General features: G+C 42.2%; 2 protein-coding genes across 13 annotated transcripts in view; one reads left to right on the forward strand and one right to left on the reverse strand.

Annotated features, from left to right (window-relative positions):
* The window catches only part of ryr3 (ryanodine receptor 3), a 91439-nt gene extending 78266 nt beyond the window's left edge, over nt 1–13173 (forward strand). For 2 of the 3 annotated variants that reach the window (XM_054761636.1, XM_054761637.1), the window contains 17 exons: nt 270–351; nt 423–1708; nt 1782–1834; nt 1895–2057; nt 3007–3093; nt 3170–3370; nt 3459–3589; nt 4477–4519; nt 4934–5061; nt 5248–5308; nt 6499–6645; nt 7581–7715; nt 7942–8098; nt 8207–8271; nt 9520–9620; nt 9692–9743; nt 11944–13172. In XM_054761636.1, coding sequence (XP_054617611.1) covers nt 270–351; nt 423–1708; nt 1782–1834; nt 1895–2057; nt 3007–3093; nt 3170–3370; nt 3459–3589; nt 4477–4519; nt 4934–5061; nt 5248–5308; nt 6499–6645; nt 7581–7715; nt 7942–8098; nt 8207–8271; nt 9520–9620; nt 9692–9743; nt 11944–12039 — 2988 coding nt within the window. In that variant the 3' untranslated portion in view covers nt 12040–13172. Of the gene's footprint in view, nt 1–269; nt 352–422; nt 1709–1781; nt 1835–1894; nt 2058–3006; nt 3094–3169; nt 3371–3458; nt 3590–4476; nt 4520–4933; nt 5062–5247; nt 5309–6498; nt 6646–7580; nt 7716–7941; nt 8099–8206; nt 8272–9519; nt 9621–9691; nt 9744–11943 lie in introns of all 3 variants that reach the window. The other variant, XM_054761638.1, reaches the window with a different exon arrangement.
* Nucleotides 1–24493, reverse strand: part of aven (apoptosis, caspase activation inhibitor) — a 74075-nt gene that overhangs the window by 31596 nt on the left and 17986 nt on the right. For 6 of the 10 annotated variants that reach the window (XR_008566932.1, XR_008566936.1, XR_008566934.1 and 3 more), the window contains exons 3-6: nt 16494–16564; nt 15770–15865; nt 14307–14601; nt 13395–13575 (exon numbers count right to left, since the gene is read on the reverse strand). Coding sequence is in view for 3 of the 10 variants with exons in the window: in XM_054761654.1 (XP_054617629.1) it covers nt 13433–13575; nt 14307–14601; nt 15770–15865; nt 16494–16564 (605 nt within the window). In the remaining 7 variants the exon portion in view is untranslated. Of the gene's footprint in view, nt 1–6130; nt 8201–8380; nt 13576–14306; nt 14602–15769; nt 15866–16493; nt 16565–24493 lie in introns of those variants that run through there. The other 4 variants (XM_054761653.1, XR_008566937.1, XR_008566931.1 and 1 more) reach the window with 4 other exon arrangements.

A 24493-nucleotide genomic window follows, 5' to 3' on the forward strand; every position in this document is an offset into this window, starting at 1 on the left:
ACAAGTCGATCACTTTTCCAAAGCCAAAGCTGTTATGTTTTTGTGTTTTTTTTTTTTTAAATCACATTTGAGAAGCTGAAAGCAGAGGATATTTTCATTTTTAAATCAAAACACAATTACTGAAATACCAAAATATCTGTTAATTGGCTAACAGCAGCTCTAGATGTTTCTCATGTTTGGTGGCCTTAAACAGGAGATATCACAGTATTAAAAAGTCAATTATGCATCATGTAGGACCTTTTAAGAAATGTTCTTGTACGTTTCTTTAGGACGCCAGTCAGATTGAACTGTTGAAGGAGCTGATGGATTTGCAGAAAGACATGGTTGTCATGCTGCTGTCTCTGCTAGAAGGTAACACGCTGCTGTAGAATGTATGTGACGAGCGTGGTTGTGCAGTTGACGCAAACATGTTCCCTTCCCAGGCAATGTTGTCAATGGAACAATCGGGAAGCAGATGGTCGACACCCTTGTAGAGTCTTCCAACAATGTTGAGATGATCCTGAAATTCTTCGACATGTTCCTCAAACTGAAGGACCTGACGACCTCCGACAACTTCAGGGAGTACGATCCCGAGTGCAAGGGCGTCATCTCCAAGAAAGACTTCCAGAAGTCCATGGAGAGCCAAAAGCAGTACAGCCAGTCGGAGATCGACTTCCTGCTCTCCTGTGCGGAGGCTGACGAAAACGACATGTTCAACTACAAGGAGTTTGTGGAGCGATTCCATGAGCCGGCCAAGGACATCGGCTTCAACGTGGCCGTGCTGCTGACCAACCTGTCCGAGCACATGCCGCACGACACACGCCTGGCCACATTCTTGGACCTGGCCGAGAGCGTGCTGAGCTACTTTGAGCCGTATCTGGGCCGCATCGAAATCAACGGCAGCGCAAAACGCATCGAGAGGGTCTACTTTGAGATCAGCGAGTCGAGCCGGGAGCAGTGGGAGAAGCCGCAGGTGAAAGAGTCCAAACGCCAGTTCATCTTCGACGTGGTTAATGAGGGAGGCGAGAGTGAGAAGATGGAGATGTTTGTCAACTTCTGCGAGGACACCATCTTTGAGATGCAGCTAGCCTCGCAGATCTCTGAGCCGGACGCTGTGGAACAACCTGAGGAGGAGGAAGAGGAGGAAAGCTTCACCATCCTAGAAGAATTGGCTGGAGAGGAAGAGGGCGCCGTAGAGTCGACCTCCGCCTTTGCCTCGGCATGTTTCTCAATCAAGAAGAGGTTACGCAACGCACGCCAAATTGTGTCCGTCAAAAACATCCGCAAGAAGCTCAAGAAAGTGAAGAAGCTGACCATCAAGGAGATGATCACATGCTGCTTCTCCTTCTTCTGGATGCTCTTCACGGGTTTCTTCAAAGGAATCTACAGCCTCATCTTTGGATTCTTCCACGTCATCTGGTCGTCCATGTTCGGTGGCGGCTTGGTTGAAGGTGCCAAGAACATGAAAGTCACGGACATCCTCGGAAACATGCCTGACCCAACTCAGTTTGGCATTCACGGAGACGCCGTTGAAGGAGAGAAAGTCGAAGCCGTAGAGTCTTCTGGAAGTTCAGACGCCGCTATGGTTCCAGCGGCAGACATAGCAGAGGTTGACACCATGTTGGATATGCTGAACGTACCCAGGAAGGAAGGCGGCAAGCACGTGGAGCCCGGTCTGGGGGATGTTTCGGAGCTCAACGCCGAGACCTCCAGTACGGACCACAAGAAGGTTTGTTGACATCAAGTGAAACAGAACTTTTTATTTACCTTCACAATATTTATTATTTCTCTCTGTGATGCAGAAAGCTACTTCCAAGGCCGATGAATCCCCTGAGAGCGAACCTGAGAAAGCAGAGTGAGTAACACTTAAGGAGAGAACGTAAAGCATGTCAGATAACAACCATGACTCCCGTAGCACGGAGAACCAGGAGAAGGAGGACCAACCAAAGATGGAGGAAGCCAAGGAGCCAGCAACTGAGGAGAAGCCCAAAACCAAATCAAGTCAACCCAAAGAAGCTTCACCTGCCTTCATGTCCAGTGTCTTTGCAACACTGGATGTCTACCTGACCAAAATGCTGGTAAGCAAGAAGTCACAATCTATTCTCACTACACCTACTTACTACTTCTTCTACTTCTATACTAAATACACGCATCATTTTGTTTGACATTTTTCTGGCGTAGCCTTTTATGCTACAAGGAATCATAATGGTACCTAACGGAAACTGGGAAAGGTAAAAGTGCTTATAGCTTGATATTATCAAATGTATAATAATAATAATAATAATAATAATGTATATTACTGTTAAATAACAAATATGATTCCACAGTTTAGTACAGTGGAACCCGCTTAAGTCGGTTAAGCAGTCACCTTCACTCCTGTTATTCTTTGTTGACACCACATTGCACAAGCTACGGGATCACGACAGGGACATAAGAGATGGCTGCCACTAGCAAAGCAAGCTACTAGTTAGCCTCTCCAATTTACTTTTTCTAAACTTTAAGTATTTCAAACAGAGTGGGGAAGAAGGACAAAGTAACAAGCCAAACACTTCCACACGGAATAGGAGGAGAAGAGATGTCTCATCAATGTAATATTACTGTTGCCTAGTGACCAGAACACTACATAGAACTTGTATTTCAATATTTTTTTTTTACTAATAATTGACTAGAGTCAACTACGAAACAGCAATCAGATATTAATTAATTTGGAAAAACCGCGATAAGATTGAAGGAGCAATGTTTGAACAGTGATTTTTGTTAAGCGCACAGACAACCTGTTTACGACCTTCTAAATATGTTTTTTAACATTATTGGAGCCCTCTAGACATGAAACAAACATTGTAAACAAATAAAGTTGGCTACTTCGCGGATTTCACTTATTCCAGGCTATTTTGGGAACCTATCTCGATAAACGAGGGAACACTGTAATCACTTCATGGGGACTAAACTGCCATTTGCAAAAGCCGTGTACATTATATTATGTCTCCACAGTGGAAGTGATGTTTGTATTTAACCGTGTCGTTTCAGAATTATCTGGCTCGCAACTTCTACAATTTGCGTTTCCTGGCTCTGTTTGTGTGTTTTGCCATCAACTTCATTCTGCTGTTCTATAAGGTAATGCAGTTGTGTTAAACATTCTGTGAAAGACCCTTCAGATTCAACTTTACTTGAAAATATATATCAAATGTAGGTCACTGGTGATGCGGAGGATGAGGGAGATGACGGGAACAGCTGGGGCACCAAGGACGAGGATGATGAGGATACTCTGTTCGACATGGATGAGTTTGTCCTGCAAGAGAGCACAGGCTACATGTTGCCAACCCTGCGCTTCCTGGCCGTATTCCACACCATCATCTCCCTGCTGTGTTTGGTGGGGTACTACTGTCTCAAGGTGGGCGTGTTCACCGAGCATCATTTCTCCAAGCTGCAGTGTTACTGTACGTTTTCAACATCCCCGCCTGACTTGTTTCAACGTGAAGGTTCCTTTGGTGGTGTTCAAGCGGGAGAAGGAGATTGCCAGGAAGCTTGAGTTTGATGGACTTTACATCACTGAGCAGCCGTCTGATGAAGACATCAAGGGCCAGTGGGATCGACTCGTCATCAACACGCCGTGAGTCAAGCTACTTTAGCTTTTTTTGTCCAGTTTCCATCCTATGTGCTGGAGTATCATAAATATATCCATGCCTTGCTGATCAACATGAGGTTTTGCCTATTTCAAGTACAGTAGTGACAGTTTGATTCTCCTTGTAGTGCATATAACAGTCATGATAGTATTGGAACTGCTGCTAATACAAATTTACACTCGGAAAAAACAATATTTAAACAAAAAGTTGTTGATTTCATTGACAAAAATAAGCAAGAATGCAGCACACATGTCACAGGAAATCATAACGCTTGTTAAACATCCAATCAGATTTCCACTTGGGGGTGTAGTGAGGGATTGCTATGGTATGATGTGAGGACATGGTTTTCTTATTTGAAATATATCTCATTATTTACGTACATGCAATTTGTGATAGCATCTCTGTATATTGTTGTCTATAATCTTTAAAAAATAAGGTGTAGAAGTCACTCTTTGGCATTTTGGAATACAGTAATCCCTCGTTTATTGTGGTTAATTGGTACCAGACCCAACTGCAATTTTAGTTTCCAAAACAGGAAATTTAATAAATGGAATATTTTAGTTAGAGTATAGAACATCTGTTTTTTTAGCATTATTAGAGCCCTCTAGACATGAAATAACACTCCAAAAATAGAAAATAAGATGTCTTAGGACTAAATAATACATAGCCATAGACTCACACTTAACATCGACAGCATACTTGGTGGCTATTGTCTCATCAATGTAACTTTACTGACACCTAGTGGCCAGTGTAGTAGAATACTACTGCAATGGCACAGTTTAAATAACTTCAATCCATAAAGCGTATGTCGTTTTGCATTTTATTTTTCTCAGATTGCAGGGACTTAACTTTGTTCTTTCATTTTCTACTACAGGTCCTTCCCCAGCAACTACTGGGACAAGTTCATCAAACGCAAGGTGAGTCTAAAAAAAAAAATATCATTTTTGATTTTAAATATCATAAATGCTCTAATTAACGCCACTATTACCGTCATTTCTGATGTGTAAGCCGCTACTTTTTTCTTAAACTTTGAACCCTGCGGCTAATTTATGGTTAAGTTCTAATACCGTACTTACCGTACTGTTCATCAGCGGTGTTTACGTTTGCTCCTTAACTGTATTTCAACATTGGTTCTGTTGCTGCTGTGTTGTGCAATATACTCGTGGTCAAAGAGAGCGGTTTATTCTCCCCGGTCTAATGCACTCCAAATCATTATTCAAGTTAAAAAGTTATGACCCTCTCTCCAATTTGAGCATTTGTCCTTGTGAAGAGTTCACATGGCCCCCGTCTGTCATAAGATGTGACTGGATTGCATGTTTCCGTGTGTGTAGGTGATCAACAAATATGGCGACCTGTATGGAGCTGAGCGCATCGCCGAGCTCTTAGGCCTTGACAAGAGCGCTCTGGACTTTGACCCCACCGTGGAGGCGGTAGAGAATGAAGCGTCCCTCCTCTCCTGGTGAGAAACCTGCTTTGTTACGTCCTTGAGAGGTTGTTATTGTACACACATGACGTCATCACTGTTTACAAAGGGATGATGCAATTGTAATGTGCCAAGTTGTCCTAAGCTGTGCTTTCTTTCTACATGTGGATTCATATGCATAAGAAAAGCCAAATGATGATCCAATTTGTGCTTGTGTGGCAGGCTCAGCTCCATTGACACAAAGTACCACATTTGGAAACTGGGAGTGGTTTTGACTGACAATGTAAGTGGGAACTAGGGGGTATTCCGCGAACGTGGCTCAGTGTGACAGGTTCACATAATAGGGTTTTGACGGCATATTATTCTACTTATGGCGCGTTATGAGGAGTTCCCAAAAGATTATGACTAGTAAAAGCAACACTGTCGTAGCCAATAGTGCGAGGGCAGCCGGCTGACAAGAATAATGCTGAGCATGTAATGCACGAGTTAACACTGATTTATTATAGTAACTAGAACCTACTAGTCTTTTCATTTATCAACGCTCAACATTGCACAACTTTGACATATTAACATTTATTAAAAAAAAATAAAATAGGAGCAACAACCCGTTTGAAATACCTTCTTGTTGTATCTCTTTGTGACCACTAGATGGCAGTGTTGTCATGAGTACTCGGGCAAGGAAAGCCTTTAAGTCTGCTAACGTTGGCCTAATTATTAATATTTCATATTGCATTTTATTCCTGGTGCTCGTGTGCGCATATCTATCGTATTCCCTCGGCTGAAAAGCTTTCTCGCTTATAGATGGATATAGGGAATGTTCTTTTTTTCCTCCATGTCCCCTCAGGGGCTGCGTCGGTGCGAAATAAATGGTGACGCTATAGACATAGATACTGCATCGAGTGCTGAGCCGTACGTCAACGTCGCCGCCATATTGGATGGGTCAAGGCTGCGCCGTAAATTAATAAAAAATGAATAAAGTCAATGTACTTACTTTCATAAAGTTCCTTTCTACCAAAAAAACTTAAGTTCATTCCTCTCCTTTATACATTCACATACGCACTAATATACTTGGGAAACAGGCACCAAAAAGTCTTGACACATCCAATACGGCGGCGACGCTGACACATCCCAGCAGTGGACAAACCCACTCCATGCATCGTCTGTTAGCTAACATACGCTATGTTAGCTAAACAGTGGCACTTTCAGAGCCGTATTTGAAGATGAAAGCCTGGACCAGGTTATGAGTTTAGCCTAGGTTACCATGGTGATACGGCTGCCATAAAAGAGAGCTACCGTCGCTGCACAGGCAAGTCTGGCTTTCCACTCAACACAGCTCGCTAATCCACAAAACTCGCTTCGCAGAATACCCCCCTGTGATTGTACATAAAACAAGTTTACTAATACATCTGACTATATTTTACCTCTTAAATCCAACAATTATTTGTTAAAAATGAATCTTTTTTTGTTTTGCAGTCCTTCCTGTATCTAATCTGGTACACCACCATGTCCATTTTTGGACACTTCAACAACTTCTTCTTTGCTGCCCACCTGCTGGACATTGCTATGGGCTTCAAGACCCTCCGCACCATCCTATCCTCTGTTACACACAATGGCAAGCAGGTATGTATTGTCACCAGCAGGGGGTGGCAGAGGACAAAGAAGCGCCTCTTTGAAGCAATTAACTTGCTTTGTTTTTGCAATTAGCATCTTCTATTGAAGTAAGGTTCCAATCTCGTGGATTAGGTCGTGACGCCATTGGAGCCAAATGTCTGTGACGACAATGTGATTGTTTTAGCATCATAACAACATGCAGCTCTGCTCTGCATCAAGGGACCGAGGCAGCGTTGTTCAAAGTGATGCCAGTGATGAATTACTAGGAGTATCAGACGGAATACTTCCAAAAACCCATTGGCTACATTTCCTACGCAGTTTCTCAAAAGCTTTTAGAAGTAGAAAAACTGTCCACCTTGATTTAGATTGACACCGCAACTTTGTTTCTTATTTATGTATGAAACTAGACGTCTGCCAAGCGCCATAGTTCCCCCCCATATTGTGATTTACACCAGAAATACTGTATTAGTCCTATGTTTATTTTATCTAGATATTTAGATTCCTGAACCATGAAAGCATACCATTAGCATATTGGATTCATAATGATATCAATGTTAGTTCAGTAGTTAGTCACCAAAATCGCATTTTCCGTAATGGCGGTTTTCTTCTGGATCTAGCTCCATAGTTCTTGAAGATACAACACATCCGTTGGAACACTCCAGATCCCCCAGTGTCTTGGCTATGTATGATGGCGTGTGTCGCATGGCTATAGCATTTTTTCATATTCCGTACCATAGTGTCCGGAATGATCCCACTATCTGGATCAGTCTTTGATATTTTGTAGAGCCTGTTGGCAACTTGTCCTGTATTTTTCCCCAAGTTATACGCACGAATGCTGAAAACGGTCTCTCGCAATGTTCAAGAATCCTTTCAAGAATTCCTCGATGCAGACGGTGATCGGGATGACCACCACAATGTGACTGACTGGCTCTGTCTCCTGCTAGCTGGTGCTGACTGTGGGTCTGCTGGCAGTGGTCGTGTATCTCTACACTGTGGTGGCCTTCAACTTCTTCAGAAGGTTCTACAACAAGAGCGAGGATGAAGACGAGCCTGACATGAAGTGTGACGACATGATGACTGTACGTCTGTTCCACCCTTTGTCTTTCTGTGCAAGGATCAGCATGAATGACAGTCCTGTGTGTTTATATAGCAAGGTCACGTCTGATTACCTGGAATGGTATCTCATGATGTTTTTTAATAGAAAAATGTTTCTCCCATTGTTATTTTCCATAACTAATGAAGCTCTTCCTCATAATCACAACAATACAAGTGAACTTCCTGTCTTCATGTGTTTCTATCCACCAGTGCTATTTGTTCCACATGTACGTGGGTGTAAGAGCTGGGGGTGGTATCGGAGATGAGTTGGAGGACCCAGCTGGCGACCCGTACGAGCTCTACCGCATCCTCTTTGACATCACTTTCTTCTTCTTTGTCATTGTCATCTTGCTGGCCATCATTCAAGGTATCCGGCTTTCCTCCCACTCCACCTCTTAGCGACAGCACTGCGACACGGGAGCGAGATCGCACACCTTCTTGTCCGGGGTTGAGTGTTGCGTTCAATGTCCTGCAGGTTTGATCATCGATGCTTTTGGTGAGCTGAGAGACCAGCAGGAGCAAGTGAAGGAGGACATGGAGGTAGGGAAGGGGTTTGCATAAAAACAAGGAACTAGAAAAGCACTCAGAGCGCAAACCTGTGCCAAGCACCATAGTCCCCCCCCCCCCATATTGTGATTTACACCAGAAGTATTAGTCCTACATTCATTTGATCTGTACATTTAGATTCCTTGACCATGAAAACATACCATGGAATGACTTAAAAGAATGGCAACATGCTAATGTTAGCATGCTGACACCTAGCATAATATCACTGTTACATAAGTGCCTACCTCTGAAAATGCTAAAAATGTTAGTATAATTATGTTAGCGTACTAACATGCTAATGTTATCATGTTAACGCCTAGCATGGTAGCGTTAAGTGTCTACTTAAGTTTATATTCATGAAAATCGCCAAAAATGGCAGTATGCTCAGTTGGCATTCTAGCAATGCTAACACCTAGCATAATCATGTCTACCTAAGAAAATGGCTGAAAATGCTACTATGCTATTAACATGCTAGCAGTGTTAACATGCTAGCAGTGTTAACATGCTAATGTTATCATGATAACACCTAGCATGAGAGTGCTAAGTGCGTACCCATGAAAACGGCTAAAACTGCAACTATACTAACATTAGCATGCTAGCAATGCTAACACATACCATAATACTGCTAAGTGTTCGTATGTGTCTACCCATGAAAACAGCTAAAAATGCTACTGTATATTTAGATTCCTTGTTCGCATTGTTAACATGCTAACATTAGCATGCGATCACCTTTCATGATAGTGCAGTGTTTATGTAAGTGTCTACCTATGAAAAGGACAAAAAAATGGTATTATGCAAATATTAGCGTGCTTATTTACTCTTGTCTACTATATTGGGTAATACAAGTGCAAAGGTGACTATAGGGGTGCTATTTCATGTCTAGAGAGCTGTAATAATGTTAAAAACCATATTTAGAAGGCTCTAACTAATAATACTATAATTTATAAAAAAGGAATCCTACTTTGTGGAAATTCACTTATCACAGTCAGGTCTGGAACCAATAAAGCGATAAAGGAGGAATTACTGTATTAGTGATGTGTGTGTTAGTAGTGATGTTATCCTCACACGCTGGTCGTTAGCATAACAAAAAAACAAAGCAACTTGTGGAGCTGAAGTCTGACTAGATTGGCTATTGAATGTGTCTGCGTTTGTGCCACATGGACATGTTAACAAGGATCTTGGGGAATGTGTTGATTACAGATAATAGATGATTAACTTAAGCTCCGCTCTCTCCCCTCCCAGACCAAATGCTTCATCTGCGGCATCGGCAACGACTACTTTGACCGGACCCCTCACGGCTTTGAAACTCACACCTTACAAGAGCACAACCTCGCCAATTACCTGTGAGTGCTGCAACAACCCCTCACAACGATCCCCGATGTGTCTGATCGCTAACCGGCGCTCTCCTCCGCAGGTTCTTCCTGATGTACCTGATTAACAAGGACGAGACGGAGCACACAGGCCAGGTATGTGCAGGAAACACACACGAGCCGCTTGTGGGACATGAAGGAAGAGAAAAGTGATGTTCCAAAGCCTCCTGTCAAAAGGTTGCACTTGTTTCAGCCCACTTGATGGGTTGCATAAGTGGAGCTTTGCAGCAGGAAGAAAACGCGTGGGTTCACCTTTTTTTGTTGCTATTACCTTATTGGCCTCCTTGAAAGATGCACCGTGTTTTATTGCCATTCAGCTGCAAAGAAAACATTTAAGACACGAATAATTCTATTACAACCGCGCGTTATTGTTAGTGTTCGTTTCCAGCCGATGGCTTTTCCTCAGATCTTGGCTGCATGTCACCAGATCTACAATATGGTCCCTGTCGTCGAAATGAGGAGATCCTGTTTTCTTTCTCATTTTGAAGCACTCGGCTAATCCAATGAAATCGTAACGCTGTGCCGTCTGCAAGGACGTGACTGTATCACTTTACCGAAACACAACGCTGTGCCAAATATCAAAGGGATGCCTCATAACGTTCCATTCAGTCACAACAATAAAAGCAAGAAGGATTACCTTTTCATAAAGCTGTAGGCTGTTTTAAAAACAGCAACAACAAAAACTTAAGTGTATTTTTTCATAGCACATCTTTTTAAAAGGGATGTATGCAACTCACTCCAAATTACGTCTCATAACAAAAGTATAAGAACACCTCCAGCTAGCATAGGTTACCAAAAAATGTCTACATTTGTCTCAAATACAAATTAACTGCGTAAAAATGGTCTTAAATTTTAGTTTGGCCGGAATAAGATAACTGGCGTTCATGTCCGTAGTGAGCGCACGTGCACAAAAGCCATCCCAGGCGAGCGGCTGACAATTTGGAGTCCTTGTGCGGTTATGCAAGTTATACATTCAATGAGAGCTCATGCCTGTAGCCAAACTTTGCCAAATAACTATCATTACCTGGCAGCAAATATACAGTAACTGAGCTTTGTGTGTGTGTGTGTGTGTTAAATGGGGAGCGGCTTGCAATATCAGAGGAGGAAGAGGCGGGGATATAATGCTATTTGTACGTTTAATCGTTGGTGCCCTCGAGGCAGCTGGAGGAACCCGCTGCATACAGTCCCTTTCAGGTGCAACATTTTTATGAGTAGTTGCCGCACCCAGGCATTATCTGAGGAAACACGGTATATAAACGACATGCAGTACTGACATCGTATGAGTAGAAAAGCCAAAAAAAAAGCTAGTCGTCTCCTTTTCATGCAAGGAGTGAATGAATTATGTAGGACGTTTCTAGTGTGAAATACTGTTTGCATGAAAACAAAAGCCCCAAATGTAGCAAAAAAAATACATTTTTTTTATTGTTACACCTTTTGTTCATCTGTATGACGACCAGTTCAGATTTGGAAACAGTTTTTCCATTGTAAATAACAGAAATCTGTTCCAGCAAAAAACATGCATTAACTGTACAGTCCAATGGAACATTCCCTTTGTAAACTTTGTTTTTTTAACTCTTGTTTCAGCATTTATGGGATCCTTTTCTTCCATAGCAGTCAATAGGTCAACACCGCGCTATAAATGAATACAAGCCCATGTACTTACTTTCATAAAGCGCCTTTCTACAAAGACATTTAAGTTAATTCCTAATATACTTGGCATAGTAGTGCATGTGTGAATGTATAAATGACAGGAATTAACTTTAATGTCTTTGTTGAAAGGCTCTTTATGAACATTAATCATTTGACATGGTTATAGGTCCTTTTGTGGTGTCATTTAGAATATATGACTTTGCACACTCCTCAGCGCAATCAGAATTTACTGACGGTCCCTAGTATAAAAAAAACAGCAGTTCGAGCCAGAAATGTTTCAGTGGGGTGGCTGGAGACTGACCAAGCCATCACGTAGCTCCGCCACTGCGTGTCCAACGTGAAACTAACCACAACACTATACACCGCGGACATGTCTGCATGGTGGTGTTGCGTTTTCTTTTTCTTGCGGGTGGCGGGAGTCGAGTGGCAACCAGCTTGAGGCGCATTACCGCACCTACCATATTAAACGGTGGCCCACCTTTACAAACATCATACCAGATCGGCCCGATCTCATGGCGGAAGCCAACGTAATACGTGAATATTTGGACTGGCATTCTCCTGAGTCCTCTTCCATCACATAACTGCCTCTGTATGTTCTGCATCATCTCACGTGTTTCTTCTTCTTCTTGTCTCGTTTCCCTCTCAGGAGTCATATGTGTGGAAGATGTACCAGGAGAGATGCTGGGACTTTTTCCCGACCGGAGACTGTTTCCGCAAGCAATATGAGGACCAGTTAGGCTAAAGACGGCCACCTTGTCTGGCGGCCGTCTTCCATCTGACAGACTGTGAACATGACTTCACTCTAGTTAGTTAACAGCCAAACACGAAAAGGAAAAGGAAAATGACTGACGGGAGACATCCAATTTGTCGTTTATGCAAACTTTTCTTTCGGTTCTGACCCACATTGCCTTTTCACCTGCTACACACGTTGTCGTGAAACTTGACAAATAGAACGTCTGAAGGGTGCAGTTTGCCAGATCAGATCAGATCAGATGCTTATTTTGATCACCACTCATGTCTGCCTTTTCAAACTGGTTTCAATGTGTTAACGTGACAATACACTTTAATTACCCAAGTGCCTTGTGAGAATCTATGCAAAAGAACCTTTCTGTCCTCTCGCTTGAGCTCATTTTGCGGCTTTAACGTTTAAGAAAAGAAAGAATTTGTTGTATAAAATCTAGATGTGTAAATGTTGCTCAGTTTAGTTTGATTCTGCCTGTCTGCACTTGTCTGTTTTATGTCAACTGACAGTATTCACACATGTAGTCTTGCATTTGTTTGAATGAAAGGGAAGGAATTAATAAAGTAACTGAGGCAATAAAACATTTCATTAGCTGCTCATTATTCAGGTGACCCATTTCAGCTTTTTGCTCTTTTTTCCCCCCATTGTTGGGTTTTTTTTTGGTTAAATTTGATTTCCACAATGTGTCAAGGGCCAATAAAAAAAACAAGCTACAGGCCACAAATGGCCCCTAGGACGCACTTTAGACACCCCTGCTTTATAGGCTACTTTTAACTTTCATTTTCCCTGGAGGTCGCCACAGCGAGTCATGGTTAGCTTTTACGACGTAACCCTGGCCAGGGAATCAAACCCATGGGCAGATGGGTGTATGGTTACGCCACTGGGGGATTATACTTCTTTCATTGTAGCCCTAGAATATGATTGTAGTATATTACAAGGCATTTTTGCTCAACTGTTTCAATAAATATAATACTGGTATATAATTTGTAGTTTCTTCCATTATTATTACTGCTTGTCTTATCTCTCTTGATAAAAAGGCACATTTGTCAGCCGATAAATGCATGAGCACCTATAATCTGGCATCTAAAAGGAGATAAGGTTTATCATACGATGCTATCGAAATGTGACATTTTAATTGCTTTTAAATGAATTTGAAACAGAGCTGACGGAACATGAAACATTGCTGCTTCCGACCTTGTCAGTCAAATTGGATTTAACTGTGAGTGACCTGTAAATGTGACCAATAATAAAATGGATATTTTTATGTTGTCACTATGCTATGAGTAGAACACCTATGCGCCATCAAAAACCAGCCTAACGTTTTGCCCAGAGCTAACAGTGTGAATGTGGGGTACCATGCATGTGTCGGTTGTTGGCACTGGTGCAGGTTTGGTCAGGAGATCATGCTGTCCAACCAGTCCTCCAGGTCCTCCTCCGTCATTTCCTGCCTGCGAGGAGCAGACACGGGGTGTGAGACCTCGTCGTTTCGCTCCTCCGTCTTCTCTTCTATCACTGCCTCAGTCACACCGTCACACTCTGGAGATGGTACGAAGATGTCAGTGGAGCTTCTTGAGATGGTGATAAGCCATTGTGACATAATAGGGTGCACTACTTGTCTGTGACCAGCAGGGGCGCTGTTGTTACCGCCAATGAATGGCAAAAGAACTCAAATAATGGACGCACGCTTCAAAACGCCTTAAAGCCCTACTTTTTGATACTCTAAACATACACAGTTACACAGTTTTGTATTTAAATACAAAGTTTTGTGTTATCATTGGTTGTCTGCGTCAACATTTCAGCTTTTTCTCATTGTGCCTTTTTGCTCTATTTTTACCATTCTGCGTGCCTGGAGAGCGGCAAGGTGTACGGGCGTGTTCAGTGGTCAAAATGCGTGCCTGTTGGTCACTCTCGTGATAGGCGGGCTGGTGAGCCCTGCAGTATCCGGTATTGTACTTACATCACAAGGTGTCTAAGCATCTTCCTGCTGGAAAATGTTGAATGAATTAACTAGTGAGACAGCGCCCCCTACTGTATTCTTAGCTGCAGCACACTATCAAATCACCCATTTAATTCACCATCAAAACAGCTAATTGCTTACAAATTGAAAGCAGAATAAAGATCTGCAAATGGGTATGGATCTACTGTACGACACTGGGAGTTCACAACATTAAAGAATCAGTTCATTTCCCCATAGTCGATCAAGGGAATGTAGACAAATGCCCCCCGCGTGTGAACCCACCAAACTCATTTTCATAGATAGCGCTAACCTTTCTGTCGTGGAGCAGCGCTCTCCGTGCTGTCAGACTGGCCTCCTGAGACATCACACACTGGTTTCGCTAAAGTGAGCAGCTGGTCCAGCTCCTCATCGACGTCATCCTCCGGGGGGGCGGCAGCAGCAGCGGCGGCACCCGAGGGACCCTGGGAGTCGGCGCTCGCAGAGAGGCTTAAAGACTCCGCGATATTAGGGTTGTTGTTCGTGTTAGGGACTTTTGCAGCCACGGGCGGAGGTGTGAATGTGGCCGGTTTGGGCGTCATTGAGGGAAGCTCAGCTGGTGTTGAAACCTGCAATACAAACAGCATATATTTATAAAAGGTATGACTTTGTATGTGTACAAATACCACACTAAAACAGGTCCTAATTATCATGAACATTACAATCTCCTCTGAACAACAGCAGAACAATTCTTGGCGGTTTTAAAGTGGAAAAAAACCCGTGAGTGTTTCTAGGAGCGCTCATCTAATCCTTGTCCGGAGAATTTATTCCTATTGATTTTTGTTTGTCATCTCAGGCGTGTTTTAATCTCAGTGTGAGAGACTTCAGTCTCTGACGTCGTTAATGTTTCATAAAGTGTCTCTACAGCAGGGCTCGTACATTATGGCTTTAGCATTAGCTTATTTATTATGTATTGTGTAAAACTAAGACATGAATACCATCAAATTAAAAGCACAAAATGAATGCCGACCCGCCATCCATCAGTACAAGCCTGGAGTTTGTTTTTCCAGAGATTAACTGAAACAATAAGTCATCAAAACTTGGTAAAAATGGTAAAAATACAGTATAGTAGTCTATCTGTGCGGCATGAGAGGAAGTTAGCACACGCACGATGGACATGCGTCAAGTGAGATGGATGTAAGAGAATCCGGCCACTTTTCAAAATAAAACATAAGAAAAAATAATAATAATGGAAATTATTTTTTCTTTCTGTGCGGCCCGGTACCGTTATTTAAAAACTCTTGACATTCAAATTACAATGTTAAATACTCTTGAGAAATTAAAGTTTATTGCTTTTGATACGATGTAATCTCATTATTATGCCATATAGTTAATGAAAAAAATAGTCTAAAAAAATGTCAATACTATCGATTATCAACAATAATTTGCAGGACAATAATTTGCAGGACAATTATCGTCCAATAGAATTTATCATCGTGGCAGGCCTAGTAAGCACCTTAGAAAAACAGATCCATCCATTCTTTTTGTTATTCACAATTTTATCTTTTAGAAAAGAGAACAGTGGGAACCATCATGAAAACATGATTTTTTTTTCATACTTTTCTTCATACTTGACTTCATGCTTTGACTTTAAAATCAAATGTTATACTTGCGTAGGGAACCCTGTGTTATATTCCAAATGTATTCCCATTTCTTGCTATAAAAATATTACTTTAACCTTGCAAACGCATGTGTTCCCCCCCACCTAATATCAGTGCTTATACGCCTTGGGCATACCTGAAGCAGCTCAGCCTCCAGGTTGAGTCTCTGGTGTAGAGGCACTTGTTTCAGGCTTATGGCCAGCGCTTCGAGGTCCACAAAGTGGGCAGACATCTACGACAAATACAACAAAAACATCAGAAAACGTTGCTAGCTTTGTCGCAGGCCGCTTTTTTTTGTAAAGAATATCTCGAGGGGTCTCAATACACACTAAATATAGCGACACAGGTCCCTCCGGCTACGTTTCTTATTCTCCGGCAGACACGCATGAGTTGTAATGACAAGCTACATCCACACTCCCATTATAATGACTTTTATAAGTGATGGGCTGTAGTGCAAAATCTATTTGTGGCAGTCCCACAAAACAGCCACTGTAACTTTAGGGTGCTTAGCCAAATCACCATGAATTTCAGTACACACCTTTAGGGGACTGACAAGCACGTGTCTGTAAAATGTAAGCAAGACTGGTTGACAGACATGGCCGCCATCGAGCAAACATCTCTGCAGGGGCACGGGCAGGACTTGGCGACTAAGGGGTGTTGTGATTGTTCTCCCGTGACTGCGTGATGTATCTCCATGGGATATAATCATTGCGTGCATCAAACTCCTCCTCCTTGTCAATCATGAGTGAACACACAAATAATGTTGTCCCCAAATGTCCACAGTCTATTAGGTCAGCCAAGCACACCAATGGCTGACAAAGTGGCTGAACTCCGTAGAAAAGCCAAGAGTGTGGATTTACCTGACTGCATGAAACTGTGTCCTTCTCCCAGCCTTTTTCTTCGGACAAGCGGAATTGAGTGAAAGAATCTCCTGAGAATGACACAAAAACATTTTTAGCCCAATGGTAAACCCTGACAGTAACACACCATTTCATTTTTTTGTCATTTTAGGCCACGCTAACACAGATATTATCAAAAACGGACATGTCCCCACCCCCCCAGGTCTTGTGGAGTTTTAACAAAATGTCTTTTAAAAGCACGTTCAAAAAAGTGTGCGTTTTTAATTCACGCAACGCAAACACAAGCAGCCTCTGTGAAACGGCCAACCTTTAAAAAGCAGTCGATGGCGTGGTGTGCACAGTCGAGAGTCAGAACGGAGCGTGTGCGACCATTTGTGCTTACACAACAAAGCGGCTGAGTGCTCTCGGAAGCACATGAGCACTGAGGTTGTGTTGTCAACAAGCCAGAAAGCAGCAGAAGCACGTCCATCCTACAAAGCCGACTTGTTAACATCTTTTCAGCACTGATGGCGGCAAACAGTGTGTGTGTGTGTGTGTGTGTGTGTGTGTGTGTGTGTGTGTGTGTGTGTGTGTGTGTGTGTGTGTGTGTGAATGGACATGCTGGAACGCATCACCCACGAGCGACTGTGAAACAAGAACACGCTGGCCGTCGGCTCTAAAGGGCTCTTCAAAGCTCTTGTTATAATTGCGGTGATCTCCACGACCGAGCGGGAGTGTGTCATTACACGGCCAGTAAACACATGCTGGGAATATTTTACACAAGATTTGGACGAAGCCACAAGAAAAGAATCGAAAAGTTGAGCTACATTCGCGTTATGGCAAATCTAACAGGCAGCATTTTCCTGATCGGTACATTGTCATAGAAATGGGAATTCAGAACATTCAGAGGGAACAAATATAAAAAAAGATCAATTAATTGACGTAATAGTCCATCCTTACCAAAGACAGAAAGAAATTGGGACCACAGAAACAGACTGTTGTGGTGACATTTGATTGGATGTCGGTGAGGTGATGATAAAATTATTGCAACATAATTCCTGCATTATTCCAATACAATAGTACCCCAAATTCAAACACCCGGTTTGGAATTCGGTGTAAAAATATTACCTTTAGTAGCCATTGGGGACGAATGAGCAGGCTGTGAGAGACCGCTAACATTAGCCACTAGCGAGCTAGCCACTCAGTTGCTAGCTGCTATGTACTTTTTGTGAAGGTTTGACAAGCGATAGTGCAGTGTTTTATAGTTCAATGGGTTTTACAGTGTTTTTTCTTTTGATGATTCTAACAGTTAATTTAAAAATATGAATTGCGTGAAGAGCACCATTGACCCTCAACTCACCAAACCCCACCAGCCACCCGAAACGCCAGCATTGCCATGACGGTGCCCCTAAATCCCACAGACGCCTGCACCACCGAAGAAGTTGCTCTAAAGCCAGCCGCAAAGAAAGGCCCGGGGCACAGTCCCATTGCCATCCTCCCTCGCCGAAGACACCGGAACCCGGCGGCCAACAAAAAACTCTGAGCCACGGTTGGTACTTTATGAGCCGCCCCTATTTTTTTCTGTTTTGTTAATAGTAGTGATGTCAGGATCCAATCTTTATTCGAGTTGTTCTTACCTCCAGGTGTGCACAAACTACCGTTAAATCTAAATTTTAAAAAAATAATAGATATAAAAAGGTATCAGTATCGGTAAAAATATCTATACTGTAGTGCATCCCCACTTTATACACTTGACTTGCTTGGCTGTTATGTTTCTAGGGATTGTGTTCACAATCAATACGTTTTGGTAATAGCTTGTTGAAAATACCTTTATGTTTTGATTATGGACAAACCCATTAAGTGGTGGAATTTCTATCTGTACCTGCCGTAAAAGCAAATGAAAAAAATCAGAAAAACATTGTTTTTTGACGCACAACCACATTGATGTGCATGTTTGTCTCTCAGAACTCACACAAGAAATCGAATCCCATTGTTGTTGTTGTTCCCCTGGAGTCATGCACTGACTCGCCAACTATTAAGTACACCGAGACACAGCTCATGTACGATATAATATAGAGTCAACAGCCTGCAGGTCATGGTGAGTAATGATAGCCCAATGAACTGGCGGTCATCGAGAAAAAGCCACTCGGTCCTGAAGAAGACCCTGATCCACAACCATAGCCGTGTTTGCAAAAACAGCAATGTGACGAGATACAAAGTATAAGAAGTCTGCTTTGGACAAACGGGATTAAAAAGTCACAAACAGCAGACACAGGTCGGTGTGGCAAACACAGATGGACGCTCAGCTGGAGACCTGACAGAAGGACGGCGGTCGGTCGCAGCCTGCCCGCCATGCCCAATATCGCAGACGTGCTGCTTTCACCATCTCTGCCGCTCAGGACCATCTGCAGTTGTCCTTGATTGCTTTGCTATACAGGGACTGATGGGGGTCAAAAAGGAGAGGCTGCGGGAGGGCTTTTGTCTCTCGCAATGGAATAGAATGATGTATGAAAAGCAGTATTTCCAAGGTTACGGAAAGGGAAGAATGTCAGCTTTATGTGACGGTGACGGGCACATTGAGCACATCCAAGTTGGACCTTGAAACAGCTGTTGGTGTACAATGTCTACTTGACGAAGGATAAGCATTTTGCTCCATTTTCCTGATAGGCCATGGGTAAAATGAATAATCAATCAGTCCCTCGCTACATCACGGTTTAAACATCGCTCCCTCACTCATTTATTTAATAAACGATTGCCGTTTTGTGATTGACTATGGCGTATTATTAGTCAAAAAATGTTGAAAGACAAGTCATACGTAGTGTTCTGGTCACTAGGCATCAGTAATGTTACATTACCTGAACACTGCATGTCGTCAGCCATGGCGTGGCCGACGAGATCGAGTGAAAAAGGTTTTCCTCCCATTCCGTGTGGAAGTGGTATGTTTTTGGCTTCTTACTTTGTCCTTCTTCCTCACTCCATTTGAAACACTTTCTTCAGTTTAGAACTAACACATTGGAGGCTAACCAGTTAGCTCGGCACCTTGCTATATGCTATGAGCGGCAGCCGTCTCTTATGTCCCCGCAATGATCATGTAGGCCGCGCAATGTGGCGTAAACAAAGAATAATAGGAGTGTGAAGGTGACTGTAGGGGTGTTATTTCATGTCTACAGGACTCTAATAATGCTAAAAACATATTTAGGAAGTCATGCACAGGTTGACTGCAGGCATGACTGCAAAAACTGTTTGGCGCCACCTGCTGGTCTGCATGAATGAAACTGTCTGATGTCTCCAGTGCTTATTTTGGGAGTATTATCTTTATCCTGATTTGTCATTGCAGAAAGTGTGTTTCAGGCTCCTTCCAAAGTATTTTGTGCCTGCACTCTGTCATTCAATGTTCTGATTTTCATTTTAGTTCTTTTTTTTTTAAATATAGTTTTGCTATTTAAAAGGGTAATTTTGGTGAAACAGTACACGTGGGCACCTGTACATTTTGACATGCGTTATCCTGAGAGGTTGGGGGGAAATACTATATTTTTTGTTCCGTTTCCAAAACCAAAAATACAAACTGGCCCATTTAACGCACTCATTGGGTGCATTACAATGTTTATCTCCATGTTTAGTCTCATAGCGTACATCTTCAGATACTATCAGAGAATGAGACTGGCCTTCTCATTTCTGTCCAAGGGTGTCCAAGTGAATGAATCTTGTACGAGTGTGTCATTGAAATCTTATTATGGCCACTTCGCCGTTAATGGAGACGCTCCAGGTTTCAGCATACTGTGTCTCTGAGGTGCCTGGACTCATTTCTTTTGCTTTTTGGTTTCTCATGAATCTAAGTTAAACTTGTTTGCGTAAAAGGGCAAATGGGAAATTTGCAGCGAGATGGAGAAAAAAAAAAAAAAACCTCCCCCGTCTCCAAGTCCCATGTTAACTCTTCTACTCCTTTGCTTAATAGCTCTTCAGCCGCTAATTCTCATCCTCTTCCTGTTCCATCTCCTTTGGTCGGTGGCTGATGATGAACGACCTCCCTCCTACACTATAGGAGCCCCGTGTCACCCTCGACCTTCCCTGGCCATGAAAATATCAACTCAGGTAGTCCGTAGGCGCCGACATAGCCATGGCAACAACAAGAATCTTCTGTCAAATTTCCAAAAAGACAAAGGCTGGGGGACGTGTGCAAAGACGAAAGCAAAGTGAGCCAAGGAAAATATCAGATTTTCTTCTGCCATCTTTTCCCCAAGTTCCATCAACAAGTTTTTTCTCTTATGTAAATATTCCTTAGGCAGCCCTATCGTCCAGCGGTGTTTTTTAATATATTAAACTACAGAACAGTGGATCATCTAAAGTCCAAGTCCTGTGACATTCTATAATTCAGAAATTGACCAAAATCTCGGTGTCTGTCTAGATGGCCACCCCACACTGAGTCTTGTTTGTTTGAGGTTTCTTTCTTAGAGAGCCTCAATCACCAAAGATGGTTTTCTGGTCCAAGACCGTGCTTTACAGTGCCTTGAGATAACTTTTGTTGTGAATTAAAAGCAGTCAACTTCTTTTTATACTTTTGTTAGAGATGGAACATTTTCCACTCTGTTGCAGGAGTAGACCTGCAAGCAGGCCCAACAGAGAGTTAACATACGCCAAGACTTCTCTTGGAACAATAACACCCTTTTCTTCTTTAATCAACTTAGCATGCATACATATAGATTTATTATGAGTCATCCTTCCTGTCTCCTGGCCGGGACGCTCACCCCTCGAGAACTGTCTGAAATGAGATCGGACCAATATGCCAACAAACAGTTAACAGGAAGTTTCCCAAAGCAGGCCAGTGAGGAAGAGGAACTCCGTTTCACTTCAGACAGCGTTTGGACCTCTCAATATATCGGTTGATGGGCTGACTGTTCTCTCCAGCGCTGGCATTGTAACTGCATGTATCTACTCCTTTTTAATATTAAACTGTTAAACTTGACTTCAGACTTATAATTCAATTTAAAAGGTATTTCTACATCGCAGCAATAACAAACAATCCCCCCATCAAATGCAAGCCCGTAGGTCACACCTTAAGCTTAGGTATAGTGTCTGAAGACTGCTATTAACGTTGATTAGTCTCCTATTGGGCGCACGTCAGCAGCAACGGTCATCTGGCTAAGTCTCCGGTAACACTTGCTGTAAAATGTGGACATTTTATACCACACTCAGTTTCACTTGGAGAATGATCACTTCCCTTTATATGAGCTGTCACCGGGGACCAACCGAGCGTTATTACTACCACAGCAAACCCCATCCGATAGGTGCTTGATTGCCTTAAGCGGGAGGACGAGATGGAACATGCAGAGAAAATGATGGAAGGACAAGCTTGGTGCCAAACTTGGAGGCTTTCCGTGCACCGCGGTACCTCCAGCAGGCTTCCTGTCATGCCTTTTTAAGTAAACCAATTAGACTAACAAGACATGGCGCAGAAAACCCTCTACACATCGATAAATCAGGGCTTGAGCTAATTGCAATTAAAGTCCTGGGTAAACCAGGCGAGGAAATAAAGAGAGCTGAAGCGATTTACTTTTAACTTTTAATGGTGATTGTGTTTATGTCAAAGTCATATCAGAGGAACCTCAATCCGCTTGAGGCTTTATTCTCATTAGGCATGTGTTGTATTGTGTGCAGGCCGTTGAGAGGCGAGATACTATAAAGCAGAGGCTTCCTTTGGACCTCATTGAACATTGTGTCATTTCGAGCCTTTTTTAGAGTAGGCATAGACATTTGACTACATTTTCGGAAGAGAAGGGAGGAAAGTAACAGTCACTCAATGGCTTTCATTTTAAATCTTGTGTCTAATTGCATGGGAGAATGTTTCAATGCAAATTTTGCATTGGGCAGAGTAATGGTGCCCAGAATATTTACGGCCAAAGCGGAGGTCTGCACGCATGTGGCAAACTAGTTGAAACTGATTCAACAGCACTTCTGTAGCACACTCCAATGTGCTTACTTCACTGTGATTCATATGATTGATCAATCATTTTTGCAGCTCAGTTAATTGAGGATTAGTACCCCCATCAGTCCTTCCCACACAAATATGTCAGTCTGTCTTTACTGAACTACCACGACAAATTTTATTTTCACTGGCAGCCACTTGAGACTGAAACAAGAAACACGATACTGACAGCTGATTTATGAAAATAATTAGGTCGCATCCGAGTAGCAACAAAGTTGTCAAGCACAAGATCTATTTTCCTACATCGACTGGCAAACAACACATTTGTAAAGGGAAAGAGGCAACAGATGATCAGTGTTTCTTCTCACCCCCAAAGGACACAGGATAAGAACAATGCACCCACTAATGCAGCTAAATAAAGACTTGCAGCTTTGTCTTTTAAAAAGCACTAAACTACCAGAATGCACAATACACATTGCATTTCATGACGGCCACTACAGCACTGTACTGTACTGTACTGTACTGTACTGGACACCAGTCACACTCATTGTATTCTTAGCATTTTTTTTTAAATACAGTTTTTGTAATAAATATAACAAATGGAACAAATAAATGTCAGAATCAGCTGAATGAAATCGCACGGCTACATCATATGCAAAGTACCCATACTTCACACCTGTTTACCACCAATTTAAAATTGCGTACCATGGCGGGGCCAAAATGCTTGCAAGTGTAAACCCAGCATGACTGTAGTGCTGTATTACCACCACCACTTTCTTGTTCCTCACAAAAGCACTAATTTTTATTTAATTCTGAAAAAAAAAAAATCTTCAAAACAAATGCACACTCGATGAAATAAAACCTTACGGAATGCTTTGGACGATATTCAAACTGGAAAATATCCAGCAGCTGTCAATTAACAGAAATGTTCTGCTAGCATCAAAATCTCCAGTCAATAAGCCCGTGGGGAGGCCATATTTCCCTGGCATATCTACTGCATGCAGTACATTCATTTGTTTGTGATGGCTGGCCGCGGTATCATTTTTGAGCGCCACATATTGATTTTGAGCTGCTGAAATGAAAAAAAGATGCACGGACATGATACCAGGGCAGAAAACAACATAAAAATAACCTCATATGGGAATACAAAGATATGTATGCAGTTAAGCCCAAAATTATTCATACCCTGAACAAATATTTCATCAAAGTGCGTATTTACTTTGTGAACATGTATCGTTCAGCTAGAAATGACAAGAAAGTGAGGAAAAGTATTATATTAATATAATAACAATATAATATTATAACCAAGAATATTGGTAAGCAACTTAATATTCTATTTTCCTGCAGGGTGAGATGGATAACTTCATTATGATTATCCCTAACAGTCAACTGACAACTAAAGGCGTACTGGCGTCATTCACGTAGTCACGATTGCCCTGCGGCATCACTGACAATATGGCTATTATTTACCGTAGCAAAGGTGTCATCGGCGTGCAAGATATGAATCACACAAAGCAATTATCTTTAATTGAGGTAAAGACCCCTCCATCAAATGACTAATCTGTTGATTTTTCCCCTCAAAGGCACTAACTGGCTTGGCATTTGGAAATCGAAACACATAATACAGCTGTGACTGTAAGTAGTCTTTATTAATATCCTTAAAAATGTAAAATGCAAGGGAAAGAAGAGGCTTCGCTGAAATTTCTTCTCTGAAACCCCCCCATTTTCAACAAAGCAAAGACTTTTCAAAATCCTGCCAGTGTGGGTGTCAACAACCACAATGCAAATCATCATTCACGTCCCCACGAATTTGCAAATATTTGGTTTTAAAAAAAATAAAAAAATTAAAAAGTTGTTTTTTTAACAAAAATTACTGTGTCACTGCTAGCTTGACAGCTGTGTTCTGTTCCGTTCCGTTCCAATATGACTGCAAAGTGATTCTTTAACCTAGAGTAGTCTTGCACTTTGTTTCCGAGTCGGGAGGCTAGGTCTCACAGTCATTCGTTGCAACCATCCCCAAAGGCACAGAAAGATACCAACACCACATACACCATCAGTTGACAAAGATCCCCGTCGGAAGATGACATTGAGAGACAAC

The sequence above is a fragment of the Dunckerocampus dactyliophorus genome, chromosome 19, assembly GCF_027744805.1.
Source record: "Dunckerocampus dactyliophorus isolate RoL2022-P2 chromosome 19, RoL_Ddac_1.1, whole genome shotgun sequence".
NCBI lineage: Eukaryota > Metazoa > Chordata > Actinopteri > Syngnathiformes > Syngnathidae > Dunckerocampus > Dunckerocampus dactyliophorus.